At 54.7% G+C, this 23,405-nt stretch overlaps 1 protein-coding gene across 3 annotated transcripts; it reads right to left on the bottom strand.

The window, feature by feature from the left end:
• SEC14L2 (SEC14 like lipid binding 2) lies at positions 1–21,932 on the bottom strand. Of its 3 annotated transcripts, XM_070475566.1 has the most exons (13): positions 21,783–21,932; positions 19,557–19,632; positions 15,870–15,974; positions 14,598–14,641; positions 14,188–14,247; positions 13,521–13,709; positions 11,765–11,860; positions 11,567–11,627; positions 11,105–11,188; positions 7,483–7,589; positions 7,257–7,396; positions 6,940–7,109; positions 1–1,589 (listed from the first exon to the last, which is right to left on the bottom strand). In XM_070475566.1, the coding sequence occupies exons 1-13, from the start codon at positions 21,834–21,836 to the stop codon at positions 1,459–1,461; spliced, it is 1,317 nt and encodes a 438-aa protein (XP_070331667.1). In that variant the 5' UTR covers positions 21,837–21,932; the 3' UTR covers positions 1–1,458. The 3 variants fall into 3 exon arrangements, with proteins under 3 accessions (XP_070331667.1, XP_020762759.1, XP_020762760.1); XM_020907100.2 differs by lacking the exon at positions 15,870–15,974 and having other exon boundaries at positions 21,783–21,929; XM_020907101.2 differs by lacking the exons at positions 15,870–15,974; positions 21,783–21,932 and adding an exon at positions 21,027–21,045.
• Positions 21,933–23,405: the final 1,473 nt, after the last annotated feature.

Raw genomic sequence — 23,405 nt, 5'->3', positions numbered from 1 at the left:
TGCGCGCTGAACGGTCTTTATTCATTGGTTACTTTTCCTAACAGAGCGTTGTAAACAAAGGTCGGGATGTCCTCCGGAGGGGTCTGGCTGGGGCCTGCGCGGCCTCGGGGCCTTCTGTCAGCGCCGGTCTCCCCCCTGCTCCTTCAGCTTGGCCAGACCACCCCCCAGGCTGGGCCAGGGCCTGGGTTTCTGAGGGGAAGGAATGCCCCAGGCAGTGAGGGACGGGGCAGGGCGCCTTCCCCAGCTCTGTGCAGGGCCTGGTGTTCGTTTGGAAGACGTGGGGCTGGGTTAAGGGTCGTGGATGCCCGCGGGGTCTGTGACCTGCGGCCCCTGGTCGCCGACCGGCCATTCCTAATCGCTCCCCCGCCCCCCCTCCACCGTGGCCATCCTTGCTTGTCACCGCAGACGGTGGGGGCCTGCGAGGCTATTTGTGGTTGCCCTGAGCCCCTGCCGTGGAAGCCTCCCCAACAGGCACCAGGAACCCGCAGCACCCACCATGTGCCTCCCAGAGACGAGACTGCTAAGGCCTCGCTCAGGTCAGTCAGGAAGTGGGCTGTCGGGCACCCTGGTAGATTCAGCGCCCTCACTGCCTTGATCCCATCTGTCACTTTGGGGTGGGGTGCTCAAATGGAGAGTTAATGAAAGGCTGGCAGCACTAAAAATAGGGGTGGAAGCCTCAGAACTCGCACCCACCAGCCTCTCTGGCCCTTCCCAGAGCTGGGATCTCGGGAGGTAACTTCCCTGTGCTCTGTTTGCATCGGAGGACAGTGGCTGTGTACCAAAGCTCACCGTCCAAGGAAGCTCTGAGTCATTGACAATCATCAATAATTAAAGAAGCAGCCAGCGGACCCGGGGTCGCTGAATTCCTCGAGGTGAGGGAGAGGCCTGCCTCTCACCCTTAAAGGGGAAGATCTGTGCTGATTCAGGCCACTTTCCAAGACCTGGGAAAAGCCAAAAGATCCCAGCCTTGGAGACAAAGGGCAGAAGAGCCTCAGAACCCCCACCATAACTCTAGGAACTGGCTACCTTGCTATTCCTCATTATGATCTAGATTTACATGTTCATTTGGAAGCAAGTTCCCACCCCCAGCAGCTGGCTTCCCCGAAGTGTTAGGTCTCAATCTCTCCCTTTTCCAAATTTCTTCCCTTCCACCCCATGGTACCTGCCTTCCTGTCTCAGCCGACACTGGACAGGTGAAGTTGGCACCGTTTACAAGGCAGATACTATCTCAGTGCCCAACCCCTGGGGCTCCTTAGTAATATGAGAGGCAAGGAGACCCACTCCAGCTACTCTCCCAGTCTTTCTTATTCTCAAATGAAGGCTCCCCAGATCCAGCCCCAAGGTCCTTCTCCTAGCCCAGTTTTTCTGGGTGTCTGAGTGCTGGGGAAATGACCATTACAAGGGGCAGAAACTGATGGGGAGACACTGAGGGAGCCAGGCCTGCTGTGGGAGGAGGCATTACTTTGGGGTGACTGCCCCCAACTGTTTCATCTTCTCTTCTGAGGCTTTGTCTGGAAGCAGGACCTCCACGGTGAAACTGACCTTCTTTGCATGAATGAAACTGTAGGTGTTGTCAAACCGCAGGACATCTGAGGGGAGGCAAAAAGACAGACATTCAGGCAGTCCCCACAGAGCTTACAGACAGCGATTTTTGTTGACTAAGCAAGTTACTGTGGTAGGTAGTGAGGATGAAGGTGGCATAAGCAATGGTCCTTCACCTTCTAAAACCCAGTCGAGGTGGGTTACCTCATGAAGAGGGAAAAAAAAGAACATGCCAAGTGCCAGATAAGCAGCAGAGACAAGTCACATCTGTTAACAGCTTGGAAGGAGGGGGCCCTATAGACTGAAATCATGAGCAAGGCTTTTTAAAGGAGTTAGAGCTTGAACTGGGTCTTGAAAGGGGGGGAACGGAGTTAGTAGCAGCAGTACTTGTTAAAATAATGCTAGTAATGATAACATCGGCTATTCCTGTGACTCAGGAAAGGGTTGGCAATCTATATTATTCATGATAACTCGAATTCAACATTAGTCTTGTTTTATAGAAAAAGGAAGTCACTGTGTCACACAGTGAAGAAGGAATGGAGCTGGAATTTCCCTCTGGTCTGCACTGCTGCCTGACTTGGGCCCTGGAAAGCCCAATCCTGTTCAGTTTCTGAAAAAAGTAAAACAGGCAACCTTTTTTTTAGGCAAACTTTTTGAACCAGAAATTTATCCCACAGAAAGATAAATGGACAAAGATGCTCAATGCACCCCTATTTGTAATCATAAAAGATGAGGAAAACTAAAATGTTCAAAAGAGAACTACTTTCAAAGTTTTTATTGAAATACTGGATAAAAAGAAGGAGGTGAGCTTCATGAGAATTAACCAGGGAAACTGTTGACAATATATCCTTAGGCCAAAAAAGCAAACTGCAGAACAGTCTGTAGACTGTTTACAACATTTCTGTTAATATCAGTGAGTGCTTAGCCGCTTAGACATATCCAACTCTGCGACCCTATGGACTGTAGCCCACCAGGCTCCTCAGTCCATGGGATTCTTCAGGCAGGATTACTGGAGTGGGTTGCCATGCCCTTCTCTTGGGGCTCTTCCCGACCCAGGGATTGAACCGTCTCCTGCATTGCAGGTGGATTTGTTACTGCTGAGCCACTAGGGAAGCCCCTCTTGTTAATATATGTTTAAAAAAAAATTCTTCTTGGCTTTGTTACTTGGCCCACCTACACTGACAAGTTTTAGTGTCAAAATTCCTTCAAATATACACTGAATGACAGATGCTAATTCCTACGAATGTGTATGTGTGGGCACATGTCCTGTATACTGTGGAGACATATAATGCTCCTAAAGGGCTGGAAAATATTTAGGCTAATTCACAAGACCTGTTAGTGATTTCCTAGGGAGAGAGAAAATGGGCATGCAGTTGGCAGAGAAGGCTTCCAAGCCTTGGCCAACGAACAGACTGCTTTTAATCTAACCCTTCTTTTTTTGAGTTGTTCCATTGCAGTCAAACACCCCTTCCAAAGAACAGGGTGGGAAAACAAAGAACACTAGCTCTGCTCTTTCTGCATCCTTGTCTTCTAACTTTTCCCAGCCGAAAAATACCCTGTGTATTTAATCCTGAGATGTGATCTTCCCTTTTTCTGCCCCTGGATAAAATGCATAGTTTAGAACAAGGGTAGACATACCACCCACCCTTTTCTTCGTGGTATGGAGTGAGTAATAATAGCCATGAATTTTCTCTCTGTGCCAGAGTTGTTCAGGACCAATGGTGCCTCTGGAAAGAAGGAAACTTCCTCTCTGCCCTGGATGACGGAGCCTTAGCAACCAGAGTCAGTCATGCTAGAGGAGAAGTCTTTGAGCTCCTTGGACCAAGCACCAGGGCTGAGATGACTCTGCCTAGCATGACATTCTGTCCTCACAAACAAGGAAGGCGCTGTTCTTAGGCCCAGGCCTGAGGGAAGTGGAGGTCATGAATTGGAGTGGTTCATTTTGACACTAATCATGTACTCACGGACTCATAGAGGCCCCAGAGATTCTCCGGGCTAGGGCTTCTTCAATTTTGTAGGGGAACTGATCTCCTTGAGAATCTGACAGCATACAATTTCGGATCCCACAGAGCCCATCATGGACCCTCTGGGGCAGTGGTTCCCAATAGGAAAGTTACCACTCTGAAGAGAGGTGCTGGGGGTAACTGTGCCCTCTCATTCGTGAAAGATTCTCAATTAGTGTCCTTCAATTTCTCTTTTATATTCCAGATTAAAGTGAAAGTGTTAGTTGCTCAGTCATGTCCAATTCTATGCAACCCCATAGACTGTAGCCCACTAGGCTCCTCTGCCCATAGCATTCTCCAGGCAAGAAAACTGGAGTGGGTAGCCATCCCCTTCTCCAGGGGATCTTTCCAACCCAGGGATTGAACCCAGGTCTACTGTATTGCAGACTGTCTCTTTTTAACATCTGGGCCACCAGGGAAGCCCTATATTCCCAATAGAGTGTATTAAATTTTTAGTTATGTATGTAGGTGGGTTATAGTATGTATGAATTTCATTTCAGGATAGTAGAAGGGACATTAGACACTATTATAAAAGGGAGATGGTTGGTCTTGAAGATTTAAAAGCACTGCTCTGGGGAGCCACAGACCCCAGATTAAGATCTCCCGCTCCAGCCTACTCCCCTCATTTTAAGGAAAAAAAGAGCAAAATCTAATTACTTACAGGCAGTTGCTCAAAACACTTGGAGGGTTACTTGCAAAGCTGGACTAGAAACCAGGTCTCCTGGTGCCCAGCGGGGCTGTTTAACCTCCTACATGTTTCAGCTCTCTGACCACACCACACACTCCCAGCAAACAGAGTTCATCTTTTTTTTCCTGAATCTTTTTCTTTCCTAGACAAGTACTCTACACTCAGGGCCTCAGGATATATTAGTTGGGAGAAGAACAAAGTGGAATTGGTTCAGATTTGAGTATGCTTGGGAAATGACCGGCACAGCCCAGGGAGGGTTCGTGGGCTCCTACCACTGGACTCAGAGCTGTAATTTCTCCCCTGCGTGGTTATCTCTACAGAGTGTTGCCTGGTTCCCCCAAGGCATCAGCTCCCACAGGTGAGCTTGTAACCTAACACCGGCTTCTCACAGGCTCAGCTGTAACCTCGGCCACGACCCAGGCAACAGCCGACCCCACCTCGCTGTCTTTAAACCTGGGCAGGGGGAGTGGATGCCGGGGCTCTGTGCCTCCTGAGAACGGACAATAAAAAGCTCCCAGTCAAGGCCCCTGCAGGCAGGTAAACACTTCCTAGTATCCATGAGTAACTAAAATCTGGGATTTGCAAACCTAAGCCTGATTATGTTAAAGAGTTCACGGTCCTACGTGGTACTACAGAGAAGCAGTGGGCAGTGATGGAAAACGGGATGGGCTCTGCTCCTGGGCTCGGGCTAATTAATTACTTCCTGGGTCTGGGACCCCGCTCTCTCCTCTGTCACATGACCATCTCTAGGGTAGTCTGTGGTCACGAGATCCTGCCTCATTTCTTGCCTGTATCTGTCTCGGTGTCTACGCATGCTACACTGTGGGAGAGTGTACCTCTCTATACCTCAGCTTCCCTGTTCTTTAAAATAAAGAAACTCAGGCTTGCATGGACGAAGTGCTTTATGCTCTGAGGATGACAGTATCTGGGTTGGCACTACACCTGATGCCTGATGCAGCACAAGGTATACCGCCTTCTCCCTGAGGACCCAGCAGCTCGCTAACAAGCATAGCTCTCCTCCCCAGGGAGCCAGACCACAGAGCATCTGTGAGGAGGGGGCGGCAGAGACTGAGGTTGCCTGGGCTGCGGGGGAGGACACAGGATCTGAGGTTTGGGGCGGTGGTGTGGACAAGTACAGAGACAGAGACATCTGTGGGACTAGTTCAGAACTGGTGGTGTTGCCATGGAAACGGCGCAGGGCTTCTCCCCTCTCCGGCACTATCTCCTCCGGGTCTTGCCCTAATAAATAATAATGGTGGCCACGGTGTGCTGAGTGCTGTAGGGCAGGCACGATGCTAAGTGCTGCACAAACCTGATCACATTTCATTATCAGGTGTCCCCAGGAGGAACAGAACTTGATCCCCATCGTAGCAATCAGGGGACTGAAGCTCCGGGAGGCCAAGTCACTGGCCTATGGACCAGTCTGTGGTCAAGTCTATAGCAGCTTGATGACAAAGCCCTTACTGTTACTGATGTTCCATGCCTGGCCCCTCGGTTCAGACAGAGGAAACTGGAGATTTGAGGGGCATTTTCTGTGTGTGTATGTGTGATTTTTCTGCCTAGAAATATAGTACGTGTTCTTTGTAACATAACTGTATTTGCAGAACCAGTATAGAAAAAACAAAAGCCCTCTGTAAGCTTCCTTAAGATCCCAGAGATAACCACCACTAGCATTAGTATAGAATCCCCAGAATTCTTTTGACTATTTTTTTAAGTCAAAGTGAGGATATACCATATATGGTATGTCTCATGCCTTATTTTTTTTTAACATGTTAAGAGTCTGCCTGCAATGCAGGAGACCTGGGTTCGATCCCTAGGTCAGGAAGATCCCCTGGAGAAGGAAATGGCAACACACTCTTGCCTGGAAAATCCCATGGACAGAGGAGCCTGGTGGGCTACAGGCTCCCATGGGGTCGCAAAGAGTCGGACACGACTGAGCAACTTCACTTTCAGTTTCAGATATCTTATATGTCACTTTATTCTCTTTAATGTGATATTGTATTCTACTGTATAGACAGACCATAATTTAATAAAGCCATTTAACTTATTGTCAGTTTCCCAAACTGTTAAGAACATCTGTGCACCTATATCTTTGTGACCTTGTATAAATATTTCTATAGGATAAATTTTCAGATGTAGAATTGCTGAGTCAAAGGGAATTTGATCGATACTGCAAAGCTAAGTGAGGCTAAGCACCTTTTCCAATGCCTATTTGCCATTTTTATTCCTCTTGAGTAAACTTCCTGTTCATGTTCTGTGGTCACTTTTTGATCAAGCTGGAGATGAGTGAAGCTCAGCAGAGTCAAGGCTGGGTTCTGCTCACCCTGTGATCCCTGCACCTGCCCAACCTGTTCTGCCTCTCTGATGTCTGGGGAAGGGGCATCCCCCGGAAACGTCTGATAGCGGCAGTCAAAGCCCCAGGGCGACCTGGAACCAGAGCGCAGGGTTCTGAACTCTTGCAGTCACCTAGCACTGTGACTCTCCTTTACCTGGGAGCATCAGGTCAGAGTCCTACCCCGCTGTTAACCAGCTGGGTCACCTTGAGCCTGCCCTCTCACCCCTCCATCCTAGGTTTCCTCACCTATGCAAGACAGGGTGGAACTGATGGAGTTCTGCTTCTGGTGCTAACCGTCTGTGAGCTTAAATCCAGGGAGAAAGAGGGACCTCACAGGCAGACGGCTAGAGCAGGGGCTTTGAGAGACTTACAGATGCCAGGATCGCTGCAGGTGAGGGTCCCGTCCTCGGGCACCAGGTGAGCGTTGTACCTCTGGTTGGGCAGCACCTCCCTCATCTCCCCAGCCCGCTGCCGCTCCCCCACCTTGGTCTTCAGGAAAATCCCAAAACCGATGTCCGAACCATCCGACATGAACTGCCACCTGCAGGGGACAACCACCCACTCAAGACGTGACTCTGTCCACACGTGCCCTCTCTAGGGTCCTGTCACCAGGCTTCTCCCGCCTCAGCCCGCCGGCCGGCACCTAAAGCGGCAGGCCCTGGTCTCCCGGGAGGGCCCAGGACCCTACCTGAGGACGCAGCCCGGGAAGAGGATCTCATACTCCACTTGGTGGGAGGAGCCCCGGGAAATCTGCACGCTGTGTTCGTACTGCTGCTTCACCTGGTCCCGCACGTAATACTTCTTGGGGATGTCACCCCCATAGTTGATCTAGAAGCAGGGCACGGGATGAGCTGGAACAAGCACTGGGGCCAGGCGTTCCCTGGTCACCTTCAGCCCCCTGGGGAAGCCCATACCTTGGATTTACATTTGGGGTTTCCATCAGGGTCAGTCATGGTGCCCCCGTACTCCACAGGCAACTGGTCGGGGCTGATATATTTCAGCAAAACCTCCTTCCAGTTTGCTGGCAGGAGAGGGGAAGGAGGAAAAAAAAAAAAAAGGATCAGCACTAGGCAGGATTTCATCACAGCCCTGGCAGTCTACACACAAGAGGCAGAACAAAACCTGTCCGCCCCTGCACACCAAACACGGGCCTTGGGAGCCCAGGACGCGCACACAGCTCCGCAGGGGGGTTCGAGAGGGGCCGTCACCCAGGGGACTGCCCTACGCTGTACCAGGAAATGAGAGCAGAGTCATGGCCCCATGGCCTCTGGCCAGCTGGTCAACCTGAGGCAAGCCACTCCGCTCTGAGCCTAGGTCCTCCTGCTGCCTTGCAAGATCATGGTGGGAGGGAAGTGAACTAAGCACTCGAGGAGGTGTTTGTCCTAAACTGTAAAGTGCCCTATCCTTAGGAGAGTGTATTATCTCTCCCAGGAAAGGGATACAGATGTCTGAAGTGCCAGCAGGAAGGAACAAAGGGAAGGGCATTCCATGCAGAGGGCACAGCACGTGCGTCAGGCAGGAGGGCCCGAGTCAACATGATCCGCCCTGGTTAGACCCACGTGAGGGCCCGACCGGGGGTCTCGTCCCCCATCACCCCCTGCTCAATCATGACTGAATGAATGCATCACTGTAGACTAACCTCTTAAGAGAGCTCCCTCGGCTTTACCCCCGGCACACTTTCACTTCTCTTGTTCAGGCTGTCTGGCAACCGGTGATTTGGTTTTTCTGTTTTTGGCCTATTTTAGTAATCATACCCTTTCCTGGCTAGGAGAGTTGGCCTCGGGAGCAACCAAGGCTAAGATCCACTCCTCTGCCATTTCAGACTCCTAACTGAGTGTCAGTCGAAGGACAGCATTGTGACCCTGGGAACCTCTCCGCGCTGACTGCAGACACGAGTCACAGGGCACCGGCTGCATCCTGTGAGGCTGGTGCTGCCTGGAAACCCACGAGCACAGTCTAGGGCTCCCAGCCCGCAGGCATCTAGAGACCTGCGACCAAGCAACCGCAGGGACATGTGCCCGGTCTCGGGGTGCTTCCATCCGTGCTGAGCTGCAGCCCAGGGTGAATTTCTGCCCCCTCTCTGTTGAAGATCTGTGCCTTCCCAGCCCAAGGCGGACTCGGTTGAAAGGGTTTCAGGTGTGGGAGGGAAACATACTGAACCTCCTCCGCGGCCCCGCTGCCAGGAAACCAAATTGGGCTCACGCGCGTGGTGGGCGGCAGCCACAGAAAAGCCAAAACTCATCAAGAGCCTTGCGCTCAGGCTCTTTCTTCCCCCAGCTCAGCTGGAGGGATGGAACCCGGCCAGGACGATCCTTCCCACCTTACAGACAGGAACTGAGGCCACAAGGACAGAACTCGTCGCGCCAGAGCCAGGGCCAACAGCCAGAGGTCCTGTGCCCTCCAGACTGCCTCACGCCACACCCAGGCCTCAGCACACGTTTGCAAAACCTCCGCATTCAACAGGTGCCTGAAGGCGAACATTCAGAAGCCTTCAGAACTCCCTGTCCCCAAGTTCAACGCCGCAGGTGGCCTTAAGCCATCCATGAAGCCGATCCACTTGTGCAGGCTTTCCTCCCACTGTTCCACGTCACACTCCAGCCAGACGCGCCCCTGCCTGTCCCCAGCTGCCTTGATTGCCGAGCATCTTCCCTCTCGGCCCCTGGCGTCCGCCTGCTTCCCCGCCGGCCACTTCTCCACCTCCCTGGCCGGCTCCTCTTTCTCTGCCTGCCCTCGAGCCTGGAAACCCCCCACGCTTCAGCCTCTGTTCCGTGGGCAGTCTCATCTCCTTCTCAAGGTCTTAGCCACTGCCTGTTGTTGTTCCGTCGCTAAGTCGTCTCCGACTCTTTGCGACCCCATGGACTGCCTCACACCCGGCTTCCTTGTCTTCCACCATCTCTCAGAGTTTGCTCAGTTTCATGTCCATTGAGTCGGTGATGCTATAACCATCTCATCATCTGTCACCACCCCACCCCCCCTCTCCTTTTGACTTCAATCTTTCCCAGCATCAGGGTCTTTTCCAATGAGTCAGCTCTTCGGATCAGATGGCCAGAGGACTGGAGCTTCAGCATCAGTCCTTCCAGTGAATATTCTGGGTTGATGTCCTTCAGGCTGAAAAGTCCCAGAACTCTGGACCACAGTCTGCCCCTGATTCAGGCCCAGGCCTCCCCAACATCTGTACATCTCACAGTCTCCTCAAATTCAACTTGGAGCTTTTCTTTCCGGCTGTATTATTCCCCAGTGGAAGTGACTGCAATGCTCAGTCACTTGTGCCAGACCCCAGGGAGCCATTCTAGATTTATCTTCCTCCCTTCCTACTTCCAGGCAATTGAGTTCCACCTCCTACAGAAGTCTGAAATCCATCCTCTCCTCTCCGTCCCTACACCCCCGCCCCCACTCAGCCTTTCAACTCCAGGCATGTGGACTGTGGCCATGGTGTGCAAAAATGGTATCTCGTCCCTCACAATCAACAGAGAATCAGATCTTGGCACTGACTCCGCCACCCAATCAGAGCTCCTCTCCAGTGCCCAGGAGCCTGCAGTCATACCCAGCTTCCCAGCATAGGCCCTGGGTTCTCTGCCACCCAGCTCCTGGCACCCGGCTCCCTCCTCATGCCATCTCTTGCCACACCCTGTGGTGCACACTACAGCCACCCTTGCCACAGTGTGCAAAGTCTGTGCTAAGTGCCCTTCTCTCTGCCCAACGGCTTGCTGCCTCGCTTTATCCAGCCGCCCGACTCACTCCATAGCTCGCAGCCAAGGGAGGCGCCACCCCCTGCCCAGGCTGGGTGGGCTAAGCGCCCCACTCAGTGTTCCTATGGACCCCTCCCTTTGACAGTAACGTCACACACTGCTGTGGTTTTGCCCAGGTGGCTCGGTGGTGAAGAATCCACCTGCCAACACTGGAGATGTGGGTTGGATCCCTGGGTTGGGAAGATCCCCTGGACCAGGAAGTGGCAACCCACTCCAGTGTTCTTGCCTAGAGAATCCCATGGACAGAGGAGCCTGGTGGGCTGTGGTCATGGGGTCTCAGAGCCAGACGCGACTGAGGACATATGCATGCTCACGCTGATACACCTGCTGGTGTCTCCCTTTCCGAGAGGCCACCAGCTCTTTAAGGGACTCTGTCTTCCCTCTGTGGCCTTGACACCTACCTAGTCCAGGGCCGGGCACACAGCAGGTGCCCGTTCAAAGAGGCCAGCTGTGCTCCTGTGACCCCCTTGCTCGGCCACGTCCAGGGCCTCTTCTAGCTGTGTCCCAGCTTTCTCTTCAAGGGCCCTCTCCTGTTTCATTGCAAGCTCACCAAGAATGAGGGCTGGCATCTCATTCACCTTTGATTTTCCCCAGTGTTACAGGAAGAGTTCTCATGAAATCACAGAGGAAGAAGCCCCTTGCTGGGGCCCAGCCTGCTCCCAGGGTCCCACTGCGCCCCAACGAGAAGAGGGAGCCTTGGCCCTGGCGGCTCGGGCCTTCCCTGTGACGCCATCCCCGGAGGGGTTGCCGCCACGCAGCCCTAGTTCAGAGAGTCTAGGCTACTCACCTCCCAGAACCTGGATCTTCTTACGAGTGTCCTCACTCAGGAACGGTTTGACGAGGTTGTAGGCCACAGGGAACAGCTTGGGGGCTGCAACAGAGACCAGGCCACGTGAGCCCTGCAGCAGAACCCACTGTGTCCCTAACCACGTCTATCACGGCCCCGGCGTCAGGCCACACGCTCCCGGGGCTGTGGAGCCCACGCAGGCAGCCGCGTGAGGTTCAGCTGTCCCATCTGTACAGAGGGGAATGCTCCAACTTCCTCACCAGGCTCGAAGCAGGTAAATACGAAAAGCCATGCGAATTATGACGCCGTCTGCGTAGTCACAGGTCAGTCTTCAGAATGTGTCCTAAGACCGCCACCCCAACCTTTGGCTCATTCTAATTTTATTCTCCCCCAAATCTGTCCCAGGAACATTTTCGGCCCCTCCTTCCCATTTGGTTTCATCACAGGTAGTTCCCAACTTACCTTTAACAATAAAAAGACGCTTCAGCGTTTCGGGATAATTTTCCTCAAACATGCAAAGAAACTGTGAAAAGAATTCAGCAGGCTCGGAACTCTGTGCCAAGGAGAGAGGCTCTGCTTCCTCCAGCCTCCCCCACCCCACAGGGCCTTCGAGCACCCCCATCTCTCACCCTCCCACCCCACCCCAGCCCTGGCCCTCACCTCTCCGTAGGCCTCCACGGCCGGCTTCCAGAGATGCTTGAGACCCAGGCCCTCGCAGTCATAGATCAGGGTGATGGTCTCTATCTTCTTCCCCATCTGCAGGGGCACAAGAGCAGAAAGTCACATCATGCGGCTCCACCCCCATAAACACACCCCAAAGGCCACCCCGGTTCAGGGGAAACACTGATTGCACTTTGTACCCATACTGTAACCAGATCCGGGCAGGGCCAGACCTAGGGTTTTCCAAATCAAGATAATTACCCCCAGGCCGGAACTGTGGCCTAGACAAGTCCCCCTTCCCGTCTAGATCGCCCTCTTCTCGTTCAGTAAACAACTGGGTAGGCCGAGATGACATCTGAGGCCCCTTCTGTTCTGCAGTTTGACCTGGCGTCCGCCCCCTTTCCTCTGTGCTCCGTGCGGCCACGTATCTCGCAGGCACGCATGCTCTCGGGCCAACCAGAGCCCTGAAGGGGCGTCCCCGTCCAACGCTTCTCTCCACGCCCAGCCCTGGAGGGCCTCAGCACACGCTAGGTGCTCAGCGACTGTGGGTGATGTTGTTAAAATGTCCCCAAACCTATCACGTCGTTTCACTACATGTTTACGACGGCTGAGAAGGAGGGAAGGAGAGAGAACCGTGGCAGCTCCAGCTTGCTCTTCAGTCTTTCTCCTGTAAGACAGTCAGCTGTCCTTCTCTCTGTCTGAATTGAGTTAGACAAGCAAGAATCTGAGCTGACACCAGCGGCACCCAAATTACCGTCCAAGGCTAGGGTGGGCCCGACAAAGGCTCCACTGGTGCCCAGGCAACAGGAGAAAAGTAACGATAACGCAGCATGTTTTTACAAAGCCGAACTTTACTCAATCTAAAGGACTGCCTCTTCTTTCAATGGATGAGTCAAAGATCTCTCATGAGGAAAGTCACACTGCACTTGAGAATGTGTGGGTTATTTTGAAATCTCTTGATATTGATTTCTAACAATTCCAGTGTTAAGAGAACAGACTCTGTAAGATTTCAATACCTTTAGACCATGAACTATTTGCACCTTGTTTTATGTCCCTTTATATCTTCCAGTGTCTCCTGGTTTATAATCTATGGGAACTTGAACAGAATTCGTATCCTGCTATTGTGTGAAAACTGTATAAATCTTAAATTATGTTGAATTGGTTCACAGTACTTTTTAGGTCTACTATATCCTTCTACTTTTCTATTCATTCTATTAATTTTTGAAGAGTCTGTTACTGAAACTCCAACTAAAAATCTTAATTTATCTACTTAAAACAATAATTGTAATATATAGTGAAACTGTATGTAACCTTGTTTTGTACTTTCCAAGTCTCCTGTAAATGTATCATCATACTCTCATAATTTAAAAAAAAAGAAAGAAAAAAAAAAATCAAAGGACTGTCTCTTTTTTTTTTTCTGACTGCATCATGCTGAACTTCCCTGACCAGGGATCAAACCCCCACCCCCCTGCAGTGGAAGCAGGGAGTCTTATTAACCAGTGGACTGCCAGGTAAATCCTGAAGTTCTACCCTTTGTTCTGAGATGACACTCTCCTTATAGTTCGGGGGTTACTTATGGCAATAATAGCTGGTAAGTGTCTTCTCAGTCCTTACTTAGAAAACAAATGAAATCTGGCAACACAGGTCAGCCCCTAAAACTCTGTAATCTCACTGGTCAATGCAATCCACGCATCAGGGCCCGAGCCCTGAGGCTGCGCTTCAAGCCGCGGGTGGCATCCAGGCGCCGGCCCCTCACCTTTCCGCTCTGGCGGACACATTCCTGCAGCAGCAGCTCGCAGTCCCGCATCTTGGTCCTGAGCAAGTCCTGCTTGCTGGCCGAGAGGAGCAGACCCTTGGCGTCCAGGGGACCAATGATGTCATACCAGATGGGGGAGCCTTCCAAGTCGTAGCCACACATGCCCCCTGACAGGTACTGCTGGACCACCTGGGCCAAGACAGAGGGGGCGCCTGGTCAGCAGGCCCAGGGCAGCCACCCCTTTCCCCGTGTCCAGGGCCCTCCTCTGGGTTGATCCTCCCCGGGGTGCCAATGGATACTCATTCAGTGACTCGGCATTGTCAGGCCTTTCCCCTGAAGGCCCCAGGCCCACAGTCCTCGGGCGTGTCCGACTCTGTGCGACCCCATGGACTGTAGCCCACCAGGCTCGTCCATGGCATTCTCCAGGCAAGAATACTGGAGTGGGTTACCATTTCCTCCTCCAGGGCATCTTCCCCACCCAGGGATAGAACCCGGGTCTCCTTTGTCGCCTGCACTGCAGGCAGATTCTTTTCACACTGAGCCATCGGTCAACTTTCGGCCTTGTCAGACCTTTCGTCTGAGGGTCCCAGTCCCGTGGACGCAGGATACAGGCTGTGGCTGTAACAGACCTCCTCACGTGGGATGGGGTGGGATAATCTGTCCTCACCTCTGGAGGCTGCCAGCTCGTGATGTTGTCAATGTCCTTTTGCTTCCGGAACTCCACATGCTGCAAACACATAATCGGGACTTTAAAAGAGCAGGGCAGGGGAGGGGGCCGCCCTTAACAGGCATCTAGCAACGGGTGACAGCACGACCGGACCACTGACCACAGGTAAGCCACGAGAAAGCCACTGGCAGGAAGAGAAGAGAAGGCAGTGCCTGCTTCCAAGGTCTCAGCAGCACAGATTATAATTCTTGGTTGGCCCAGAACCGTGAAAGCTGTTTCCCGGGAAGGGAATGCACTCTGCTGCCCAGGATAAGGCAGTACAGGCTGTGATCAGGGTGGGAGGACTGGGCAGAAGTCCGGGCACGGTGTGATTCCCGTGGGCAGGAATGGAAGCAACCAAGGGGTCTCACCTTCCGGAGCATGGCCTCAGATTTCTGCAGGTCGAAGTTTCTTGCTGTAACAGGGAAACACGGACAACAGTTAGGCCAATAGCCTGGGCACTGAGGACTGAGAGCCTGTCCTGCTCCTGCGCTGGGGCCCTAGGGACTCTCAGATCACCCTGCATGCAGAGGTGGGGTGAGGACATTCACTGAGGGTTTGGGGAGGACCTCGACCCCTGAGCTTGCAGGGAGAGCAGGCCAAGGCTCAGGGCAGGTGGGAGCAGCCCTGCAAGTTCAGGGTCAAAAGAGTTCTCTCCGAGTAGATGCAATCAAGTCAAGGATCTTATCTCCTCTCAGGAAAAGCAAACCCTGGACTCCCTTATCATTTAGGCTTCTCCTTCCACAAAGCTAATCTCCTGCAGGGTCTAACACCCAGTGCTGAGAACTTGACCTTGGGTTCAAAGATGAACACAGCTGCCCCGTAATCTGGGGCAGGACTGGCAGTACATTCCAGTAGGATGGGGGTGGCGGTGATGAGCCTCCGGTCATCAAAGGACCCATGCATACCTCAGGGGGACAGAGGGCCCTTCTCCTCCCAGGATTCCCAGGAAGTTTCAGAATCAGAGTTCCCCTGGGTCAACAGTTCAGCGCCAAAGAACTGATGCTTCTGAACTGTGGTGTTGGAGAAGACTCTCGAGAGTCCCTTGGACTGCAAGGAGATCCAACCAGTCCATCCTAAAGGCAATCAGTCCTGAATATTCATTGGAAGGGCTGCTGCTGAAGCTGAAGCTCCAATACTTTGGCCACCTGATGAGAAGAACTGACTCATTAGAAAAGACCCTGATGCTGAGAAAGATTGAGGGCAGGAGGAGAAGGGGATGACAGAGGATGAGATGGTTGGATGGCATCACTGACTCAATGGACATGAGCGTGAGCAAGCTCGGGGAGTTGGTGAGGGACAGGGAAGCCTGGTGTGCTGCAGTCCATGGGGTCGCAAAGAGTCGGACACGACTGAGCGACTCAGCAGCAGCAGCAGAGCGACTGAACTGAACTGAACTGAACTGGGTCAACTGAATCTCAAGCACAAACCTCAACACGCTGTCCTGATCAAAGTTCAAAACAAAGACCTCTCTGCCCACCAAGGCCACCTGCTCCCAGGCAATCCAGGCGGCCATATGCACTTGGCCCTCACTGTTCTGAGCAGAGACCCTTCTGCAGAGACCCTCAGAGAGGAAGGGGTGCTTCCTCAGCCACGTGACGACCCCTCCAAGCAAACTCTGTGCTGCCACCCTGAGTCCCCACCTGCCAACAGGCTGCCCATCCGTCGATCCTTTAACCATCCTGCACAGCCTGGTGTCAAGTCCATCCACTTCCCTTTGGAGGCTTTCCAGTTTCCCAGCGCCCCTCCTAAAGTGTGTGGGCCAGAGCACAGGTGTTATCTACCCTTCTCCAATTAAACCTAAGAACTCTCTCGGCAAGAGGCCAGGTCCTTAACTTGAGCAAAGCTTCCCAAACACTGAAACCCCCAAATCCTTTTCACCTGGGCTACTGAGAAGCCTCTATCCCACAGGCTGAGAGGCGGTTTTCTGGATCTCTCCCTATCAGATTTCATCTTGTTACAGTCAGCCACATTGCATTTCTTAAAGAGCTTCTGAGATCCACATTCTGAGCAATTTTGCCATGTAGCCTATGAACTGCCCCTCCCAGCCCGATGTCCCCTGTGGGTCACATCGATACTCAGATCTGCTGACAGACCCGGGACCTGGGCCAGACAGGCTGCCCTCTGGACCGCCACCGGCCCCTTAATCGCGGCTCTCCGGGAGTGGCCGGGCACATTCCCTGACTCTGCTGCCCTGAAACGCAGTCCACTCTCCTGCACCCAAAGGATGCAACAAGAGATATGCCCAAAGCCACGCTCGTCACTCGGGCCAGACACGCACCTGCAGAAATGAGCAGCCTTGGCTCTGGGGAAGTCCCCTCTCGTGGTCCCTCTCCACGTGCCGTCATGGCAGTGTGGGGTGGGCAGCTATCAGAGGAATATAATCTGGGTTTGCATCTCAGCCCTTCCGCCTTCTTCCTGTTTAACCTTGGACAAGATATTGCAGAATCTCTGGCCGAATCGCCCAATGAGCTAATAACCACTTGGAAGTCACAAGGCACCATGCTGTCATGCCAGGGGAGCCCAGCCGGACCTGAAAGTGGGAATCCTCCAGGCGAGGGAGGGAACCCCCAACTGTGATGTCATCCTCCTGGGGAACAGGAGTGGTGGCGAATCGTGAGCCCCTTATCTCAGTGAAGCTCTCCAGTGAACCCTTAGCGGCTCGGGCGCAACATTCAGGGTCTTCGTGGGCCCTCCCCAAGCTGCCACTGCCCCTGGCAGTACAGGCCTGAGGCCTCCCCAGGCCTGTTCGTTCAGCCTCCCCAGGGCTTCTGCCCCCTGGTCAGGGGGCAGCTCGGGGCATGGCTTAGGGCACTGCCAGAGATGGCCTGGGAGCCGGAGTCCTGGGTTCTTATTTCATCCCTTCCTAGTCCTGGGAAATGAGGAGGCTAAGCGCTGCCCTGCCAGGCTCACAGATTTCCTCCATCTCCTGGTTTTACCTTGCCATCTGACCATGCTCCTCACTAGCATGCCCAGAACTGGGGAGGGGAGAGGGGAGTGGTCGTGGGAAAGTGATGTGTGAGGGCCTGAGGGCCAGCAGAAAGCTGAGCCTATGTCGGGGAAGAGAGAACAGAGGAACCCAGAGCTCACTCACACCTAGGCTAGAGAAAGACTAGCTGGCAGGTGCCTTGCAAATGTTTTCTTTAGAATGAAAAGGAGAAAGAAAAAAAGGTTTCTTTTAAAAAGGTCGGGGGGGGGGGGAGGGGGCGGAATTCCCTGGCAGTCCAGTGATTAGGACTCTGAGCTTTCACTGCTTTCACAGAGGGCTCGGGTTCGATTCCCGGTCAGGGAACTAAGATCCTTGCATGCTGCACAGAACAGCCAAAAAGGAAAAGAAAGGCAAGGGGACAAAAAACCCTAATTGAAATGCACAGTCGAATCTGACCAGGCCTGAGCTCCTGCCCAGGAAAATGTGGGGCACAAATAAAGTGCAGAGGAGATACGTCCTCGGTTTGAAGAGGCAGAGCCTGCCTTGGCAGAGAGGGGGGTGGACAGCTGTGGCTGACTGGAGAGGATGCTGGCCTGGGAACCAGGGGCCCGAGGTTTCTGCCCTGATCCAGTTTTGCATTTGCTGTGTGCCCTCAGGTAAGCGCCCTCCCCTCTCTGAGCCTCAATTTTCTCATCTGGCAAATGAGGATGACTGCACTCCTCTATTCCTGCAAAGAGAGGGACAGGAGCTGTCCTAGGACTGGGGGGTTGGGGTGCCTGGGAAACCAGCTGCCAGCTTTTCTTAGGTAAAAGACAGCTGCGACGCTGTTCACCTCACCAGCTCTCTGAAACCACAATCCCCCCACCTCAAGGTAGCTGGGACGTGTGTCTGATTCTCGCGCAGCTGGCCCTTCAGTAAAGGCTGTCGGCTCACTCTCCCCACCCGCCCCCTGCTAGCTGCAGCCCTTCAGTAAAGGCTGAGCCAGAATATCCTCCCACTCTGGACTGACTCCACCGCCGCCCCTCCTCGCTGCCCCCCACCCTTTCTGAGTGGGCGGAGGTAAAAAAGTTCACAGCTTTTTTTTGGGGGGGAGGACAAGTGGCACTTTCTGAGGCACACAGAGCCTCAGGGGGCTCTTGTGTCCTAGGGTTGGGGGGAGGCCTGCTAGCAGCCTCTCCAGAGTACCCCAGCTCTTCAGTTCCTGGGCTGAAACCGAAAAACGTGTCTCTCCGCCTATCCCAAGACTCGTAGGAGACGTATGTGTGTGTGTGTATCTATAAACAACTAATCGGCCAGGACTTAACTTTAATACTGGGGGCCTACGACCCTGTATCTCCACTCCAGTATTCTTGCCCGGAGAATCCCATGGACAGAGGAGCCTGGCAGGCTGCAGTCTGTGGGGGCCACAAGAGTCGGACAGGACTTAGTGACTAAACCTCCACGACTCTGGGTCCCGATTTAATCTCTGCTAAAATAACACAGAGAAATGTTCTCTATTATTTTTATGTCTGGCGGTAAAGTTTCTACAAAGGAAGAAAAAGAAAAATATGTCACAAGAATTGAGAAAGAGGGTGGCACCTGACTTGAATCACAGAAGAGAAGAAAGAAGAAAGATTTCAGGAGATGCAGTGTGGGGTTGAGTTGGACCCCGATGCTAGCAGAAATGTGTACATTTCACCACTACGGGCACAGCACCGCTATGTCCCACCCTGCAGCAGGCAGGACACCCTATCTCGTCCTGCTCTCCCACACAGGGGCCGAGGACAGAGGTTCACCCCTGGCCCAGGTACAGGCCAGGCAGAGCTGGAAGAGATCTCAGGGCTCTGGAGCCAGATGGTGGCTTGAGGGGAGTTGTGTAAACCTAGACTGGGCTGAATCCCACCCACAGTATTCCCCTACGCACTCTGCCCCTCCCTGACGACACATGAACCTCTGGCAGCAGGCACCCTGCTCTTCCCACAGAAGGGGCCAGCCTCTCCCAGGGCCAAGACTCTGGTTCTGAACTTGGCTCTGCCTCCAACTTCCCACCAGCGTGGGGCCTTTCTCAGCATTTCCTCAACCTGCTTCCCCACATCCATCAGCAGAGTGTGTTCATCCAGTGGACGGACAAGGGCACAGGGCTGGGAGCCAGCCCACCTGGGATCCGATCCTCGCCTGCAGCTCAACGCTGTGTGCCTCGGGGCAAGTGACCTCACCTCTCTGAGCCTCAGTGTCACTGTCTACCCAATCCTGTCCAACAGGAGGGCTGAAACTATCTAAGAGCCAAGAACCCTTTTGGTTCTAAAGGTTGAATCCTCCAGACTCTGAGCACGCCAGGGGCAGAGTTCCCCGAGGTTGCCATTTCTGTGACCCAGAGCAAGCCTCTGGCCCAGCCTCCCTCCTGCAGCCCCTCTCCCCTCACCTCGGAGCCAGCGCAGGAGAAAATAGTCGTCTGGATTCGGCAGGGCGGGCAGCACATCCTGGACATTCTCCCGAAACTGCAGTGAGAGGCAGCTGGGTGAGTGGCAGGTCCCACCCTGACCGCCCTCTACTCGGGGCTCTCTGTAGAGGCTTCCGCTGGACCCCTGCTCAGTACGGGGCAACTCTGCAGACACAGGCTGAGCACCTGGGCAGCACGGGGCCCTGTGTGGGTCGTGCTGGTGAGAGCTGGGTAGCGGAAGGAGGTGGGCAGGAGGTACAACACCGCCCCGGCCTGGCTGCGGGCACTTACACACTCCTTCGTGGCCGACGGGCAGACATGTCCCTAGATAACTGTCACAGGAGACAACCTGGGGTGTGCCACTGTAAGGGCGTCTGTTTACCAAGCATTTCTGGTGCGCTGAGCACTGAACTTGGCACTGATTCACTCTTCACTCAGAGTCCCTAGAGGTATGACTGCTCCCACTTTACAGATGAAGGAATCAGAGCTCAGAGAGGTGAAGTCACAGCCCCAAGGTCAACAATTAGTAATCAGCAGAGCTGGTAAGCAAACCTCAGTCTGTCCCAGGCCAGAGCAGGCACGCTTTCCACCATGGTCGCCCCCTTTAGTGATGGAATGTTGAGCAACGTGCTGGAGGGCAGAGGGAAGAGTTAGATTCTGACTGGGGCCAGGAAGAGGCGGGGTCTTACGTGACTTCATATAATCATGGCATTTGAGCTTGAAGGACCTCAAAGGCAGCAATCTGGGTGGAGGGAAGAGTTCCAGGCGGAAGCCACAGAGGGGGAAAGGGTGGCAAGTGCCAAACAAGAGCTGGACAGTGACCCCAAGGATGGCCACGCCCACACCCCACCGCTCTCGACCCTGGCCGTGAGCATGCCCCCACGTGCTGTGCTGTCCCCAAGCCTCCTGCTCCCAGTCACTGACCTACGGGGCAGCCACAGAGGGACCAATGAGGACCCACCACCTCTGCCCCTTGCTGGGGTCAGCCAGGGACTGAAACCATCCCAGCCCCCAGAGAGCTCCCGGAAGCCCAGGGACTCTGGTGTGCCGCCACCCCTTACCAAGGACCCTCCCCAGCCCCCGATTCCTAGTTTAATCACCACCTAATCCCTTCTCTGCCTGGTGTCCCCTGCAGGTCAGCAGTAATATCTGAAACCTCCCTACCCCCCAGCCTCCTGGGATGGGGAGGCCCAGCCTGGGGTGACAATTTCATGGGGCTGGTGCTGCGGTCCCACTATTCCTGGCAGGAGGCACCTGCCAACCCTCCTCCCCCAGTTTCTCAGCAGTGGAAAAGTGCCCAGTTGTGGAACCTCCAGACCTTAAGGCTGGACCCAGTCGGTTCCAAGAATGGTCACTCTCTCCTCTCCCCAAGGGCAGCTGGTGGGAGAGGGCGGGGCTCGGAAACTGCTGTCCCCTTCCTCTGCCCAGGCACCAAGGCAAAGCCAGGCTTACCTCCTTGCCTCCTGAAAAGCATCAGCCCGAGTCCCCAGCCAGGGAGCTTGGGGCGGGGGCGGCGGCTGGGTGGCAGGACAGGGGAGTTAGGGTGGAGGGTGAGGAGCTGGTGTCAGCTCAAACTAACCCCAACTCAGCCTGGCCCCTGTAGGATCCCAGGCTTTGCACCAGCAGGTGCTCCCCCTCCACCACCTCGTCCAAACTCCTCAATTTCTTTCCTCAAGGAGCGAGCGTAGAAGGACCGCTTGTGCCCAAGGTCGCAGTCAGACTCGGGGCCAGAGCAGAAGCCATCCAAGTCTCCCAAGGAGCCCTCGGGAGGAGGCCCCTTCCATATGCCACTCACTGCCCCTCTGCCAGAGGAAAACCTCCCGGAAATGGGAGGGAACCTGGGGCCCTGCCCCTGCCCCCGGGGCCCGGCTGCCAGTGCCCGGGAACCAACGTTGCCTCTGTGCCCCCCCCCAGCTGGCTCCGTGGGCTCCCAAGCAGCCACTTCTTTCCCAGGTGGCAGCGCCAAGGACTCGCCCGAGGATGGGGCCGGGGCGGCCAAACTTCCCCGGGGTCCCCTCGGCCGGCGGAGGGAGCCAGGGCGTGTGGGGGGTCGGCGGCCGCGGGCCGCTCGAAGCGGCAGGCGCCGCTCCCTCCGCCGGCCGCCCGCGGACCCGCGCTCGCCCCCCGCCCAGCCCCTTCCCCGTCCCCGCCGCCGCCGCCGCCGGAGGAGGAGCCGGCCATCGTCGCCGGGGCCGGGGCGAGGCTCACCTTGCCCAGCGCCTCCTTCTGCTTGGGGCTCAAGTCGCCGACCCTGCCGCTCATCGTGGCTCAGGCTCGGGGCGCGGCGGTTGCCGCAGCAGATGGAGCACCGACGCGTTCTCCGCCGCCGCCGGAGTCGAGTCCCAGCTTTTTGCCCGGGCCGCGGGTGGCGGCCAAGCCCCGCCTCTTAAAGAATCCCAAGGGGCGGAGTAGGGAGCGATGCGCCGGGCGCTGGAGCATCCGAGGCGGGTCTCCTCCGCCCTCCTGAAGCGGAGACCTGGGCGGGAGGGGCGCGCTCGAGTGCCCACCCGGGCCGAGGCCGGTGGACCGCAGTCGGGCAGGAAGTCGGGGTTGCAGTCCTAAATTTACCTTTAGCTCACGATGTGACCTTGGAGGAGACACCTGAGCTCTCTGGGCCGTGTGACCCCATCTGAGTACTATCTAATGATTTCTTGTAAGATCAGGGCCCCAGGATGCCACACTTCTCCCTCCAACGCGGGAGGAAGCTTGCCTGACGGCCCTGTCGCGGGGGGCCAGGTCCCCTAAAATTAGCCATCGCTTCCAGCACAGTGTCTTTTTCTCTCTGGGGTCCCTGCCCTCCTCCTGTCCTGCCATGGATTTGGGTCTCTGCTGCCAACCCAACTGGGGGCCTTGCAGGGGTTAACAGCCTTTCCCCTTCCTGCTGTGGGGCAGGCAGTCTGAGGGGTAGGGAAGCCCAGACCTAATCTCCCCACCCAGGGCCCTGTCCTCTGCTCCTGACCTTCTCAGCTCTCCGAGAGGCTCGCAAGGTGCTGGCACCCTCCGCTGGCATGGAGGAGTGCTTCCTCTCGGAATCAGAAGATCTTGAGTTTGAATCCTAAATCTTCCCCTTCGTTTTATGAGACTTTGGAGAGCAAGTTCGCCTCTGAATCCAAGCCTCTTCATTCACTAAATGGATTTGGATGATCTGGACCTCGGGTCAGCAGGAGAGGATAAAGCCAGCTAACGTACATAATGCCCTGGGCGCAATGCTTGGCCCAGGGGTCCCCTCTGTGACCACTGCCTTCATCCTCTCTGCTCAGCCTGCCTTTGCAGCCTGCCTGGCCAGGCTTCAGCCTCGGGGTGGGGATACAGGGTGGACACGGAGGAAGCCACAGTGAAAGCCTATGGCCAGTGAAAGCTTATCTGCTTCCCCTGCCCACACCCAGAGGCCGGAGCTGTGGGTTCCCCGGGTAGTTGCAAGCCTGACTTGTGGGACAGAAGCCATTTGACTGTCCTGCTGTGTCCCCTCCCCATACACTGAAGCCATTTCCTACTTTCCATGCTCACCAGACTTCCCTCTCTGCCTGGGTTCCCCCTCCCCCACGCTAATCCTACCACCAGGGTAGCAGCGGGTCACATGCCTTGGCCATTCTTTCCTCCTACTGCATGCCAGGCCCTGGGCACTGTTCTGGGGATCCTGAAATGAGTATGGTGCCATCCTGCACTCCCAAAAGAGACAGAGGCACCAAAGGCAGTAGTGGTAGAGAACCTGCCTGTCAATGCAGAAGATACTAGAGACCCAGGTTCAGTCCCTGGGTCAGGAAGATTCCCTGGAGGAGGGCATGGCAACCCACTCCAGTATTCTTGCCTGGAGAATCCCATAGACAGAAG

Source organism: Odocoileus virginianus, chromosome 12 (genome assembly GCF_023699985.2).
Source record: "Odocoileus virginianus isolate 20LAN1187 ecotype Illinois chromosome 12, Ovbor_1.2, whole genome shotgun sequence".
NCBI classification, from domain to species: Eukaryota; Metazoa; Chordata; class Mammalia; order Artiodactyla; family Cervidae; genus Odocoileus; species Odocoileus virginianus.
This window is presented reverse-complemented; position numbering and strand designations above follow the sequence as displayed.

What these genes read in the sequence shown, in the direction of transcription:
- SEC14L2 (XM_070475566.1), bottom strand. Translation starts at nt 21,836, where the DNA reads ATGAGCGGCAGGGTCGGCGACTTGAGCCCCAAGCAGAAGGAGGCGCTG. An exon ending in TCTCCTGCGCTGGCTCCGAG is followed by an intron (nt 15,975 to 19,556) that starts GTGAGGGGAGAG and finishes CACACACTTTAG; the next exon opens with GAGGGGCGCTGGGAAACTGG. An exon ending in GTGTCCGCCAGAGCGGAAAG is followed by an intron (nt 11,861 to 13,520) that starts GTGAGGGGCCGG and finishes GTGCCCCTGCAG; the next exon opens with ATGGGGAAGAAGATAGAGAC.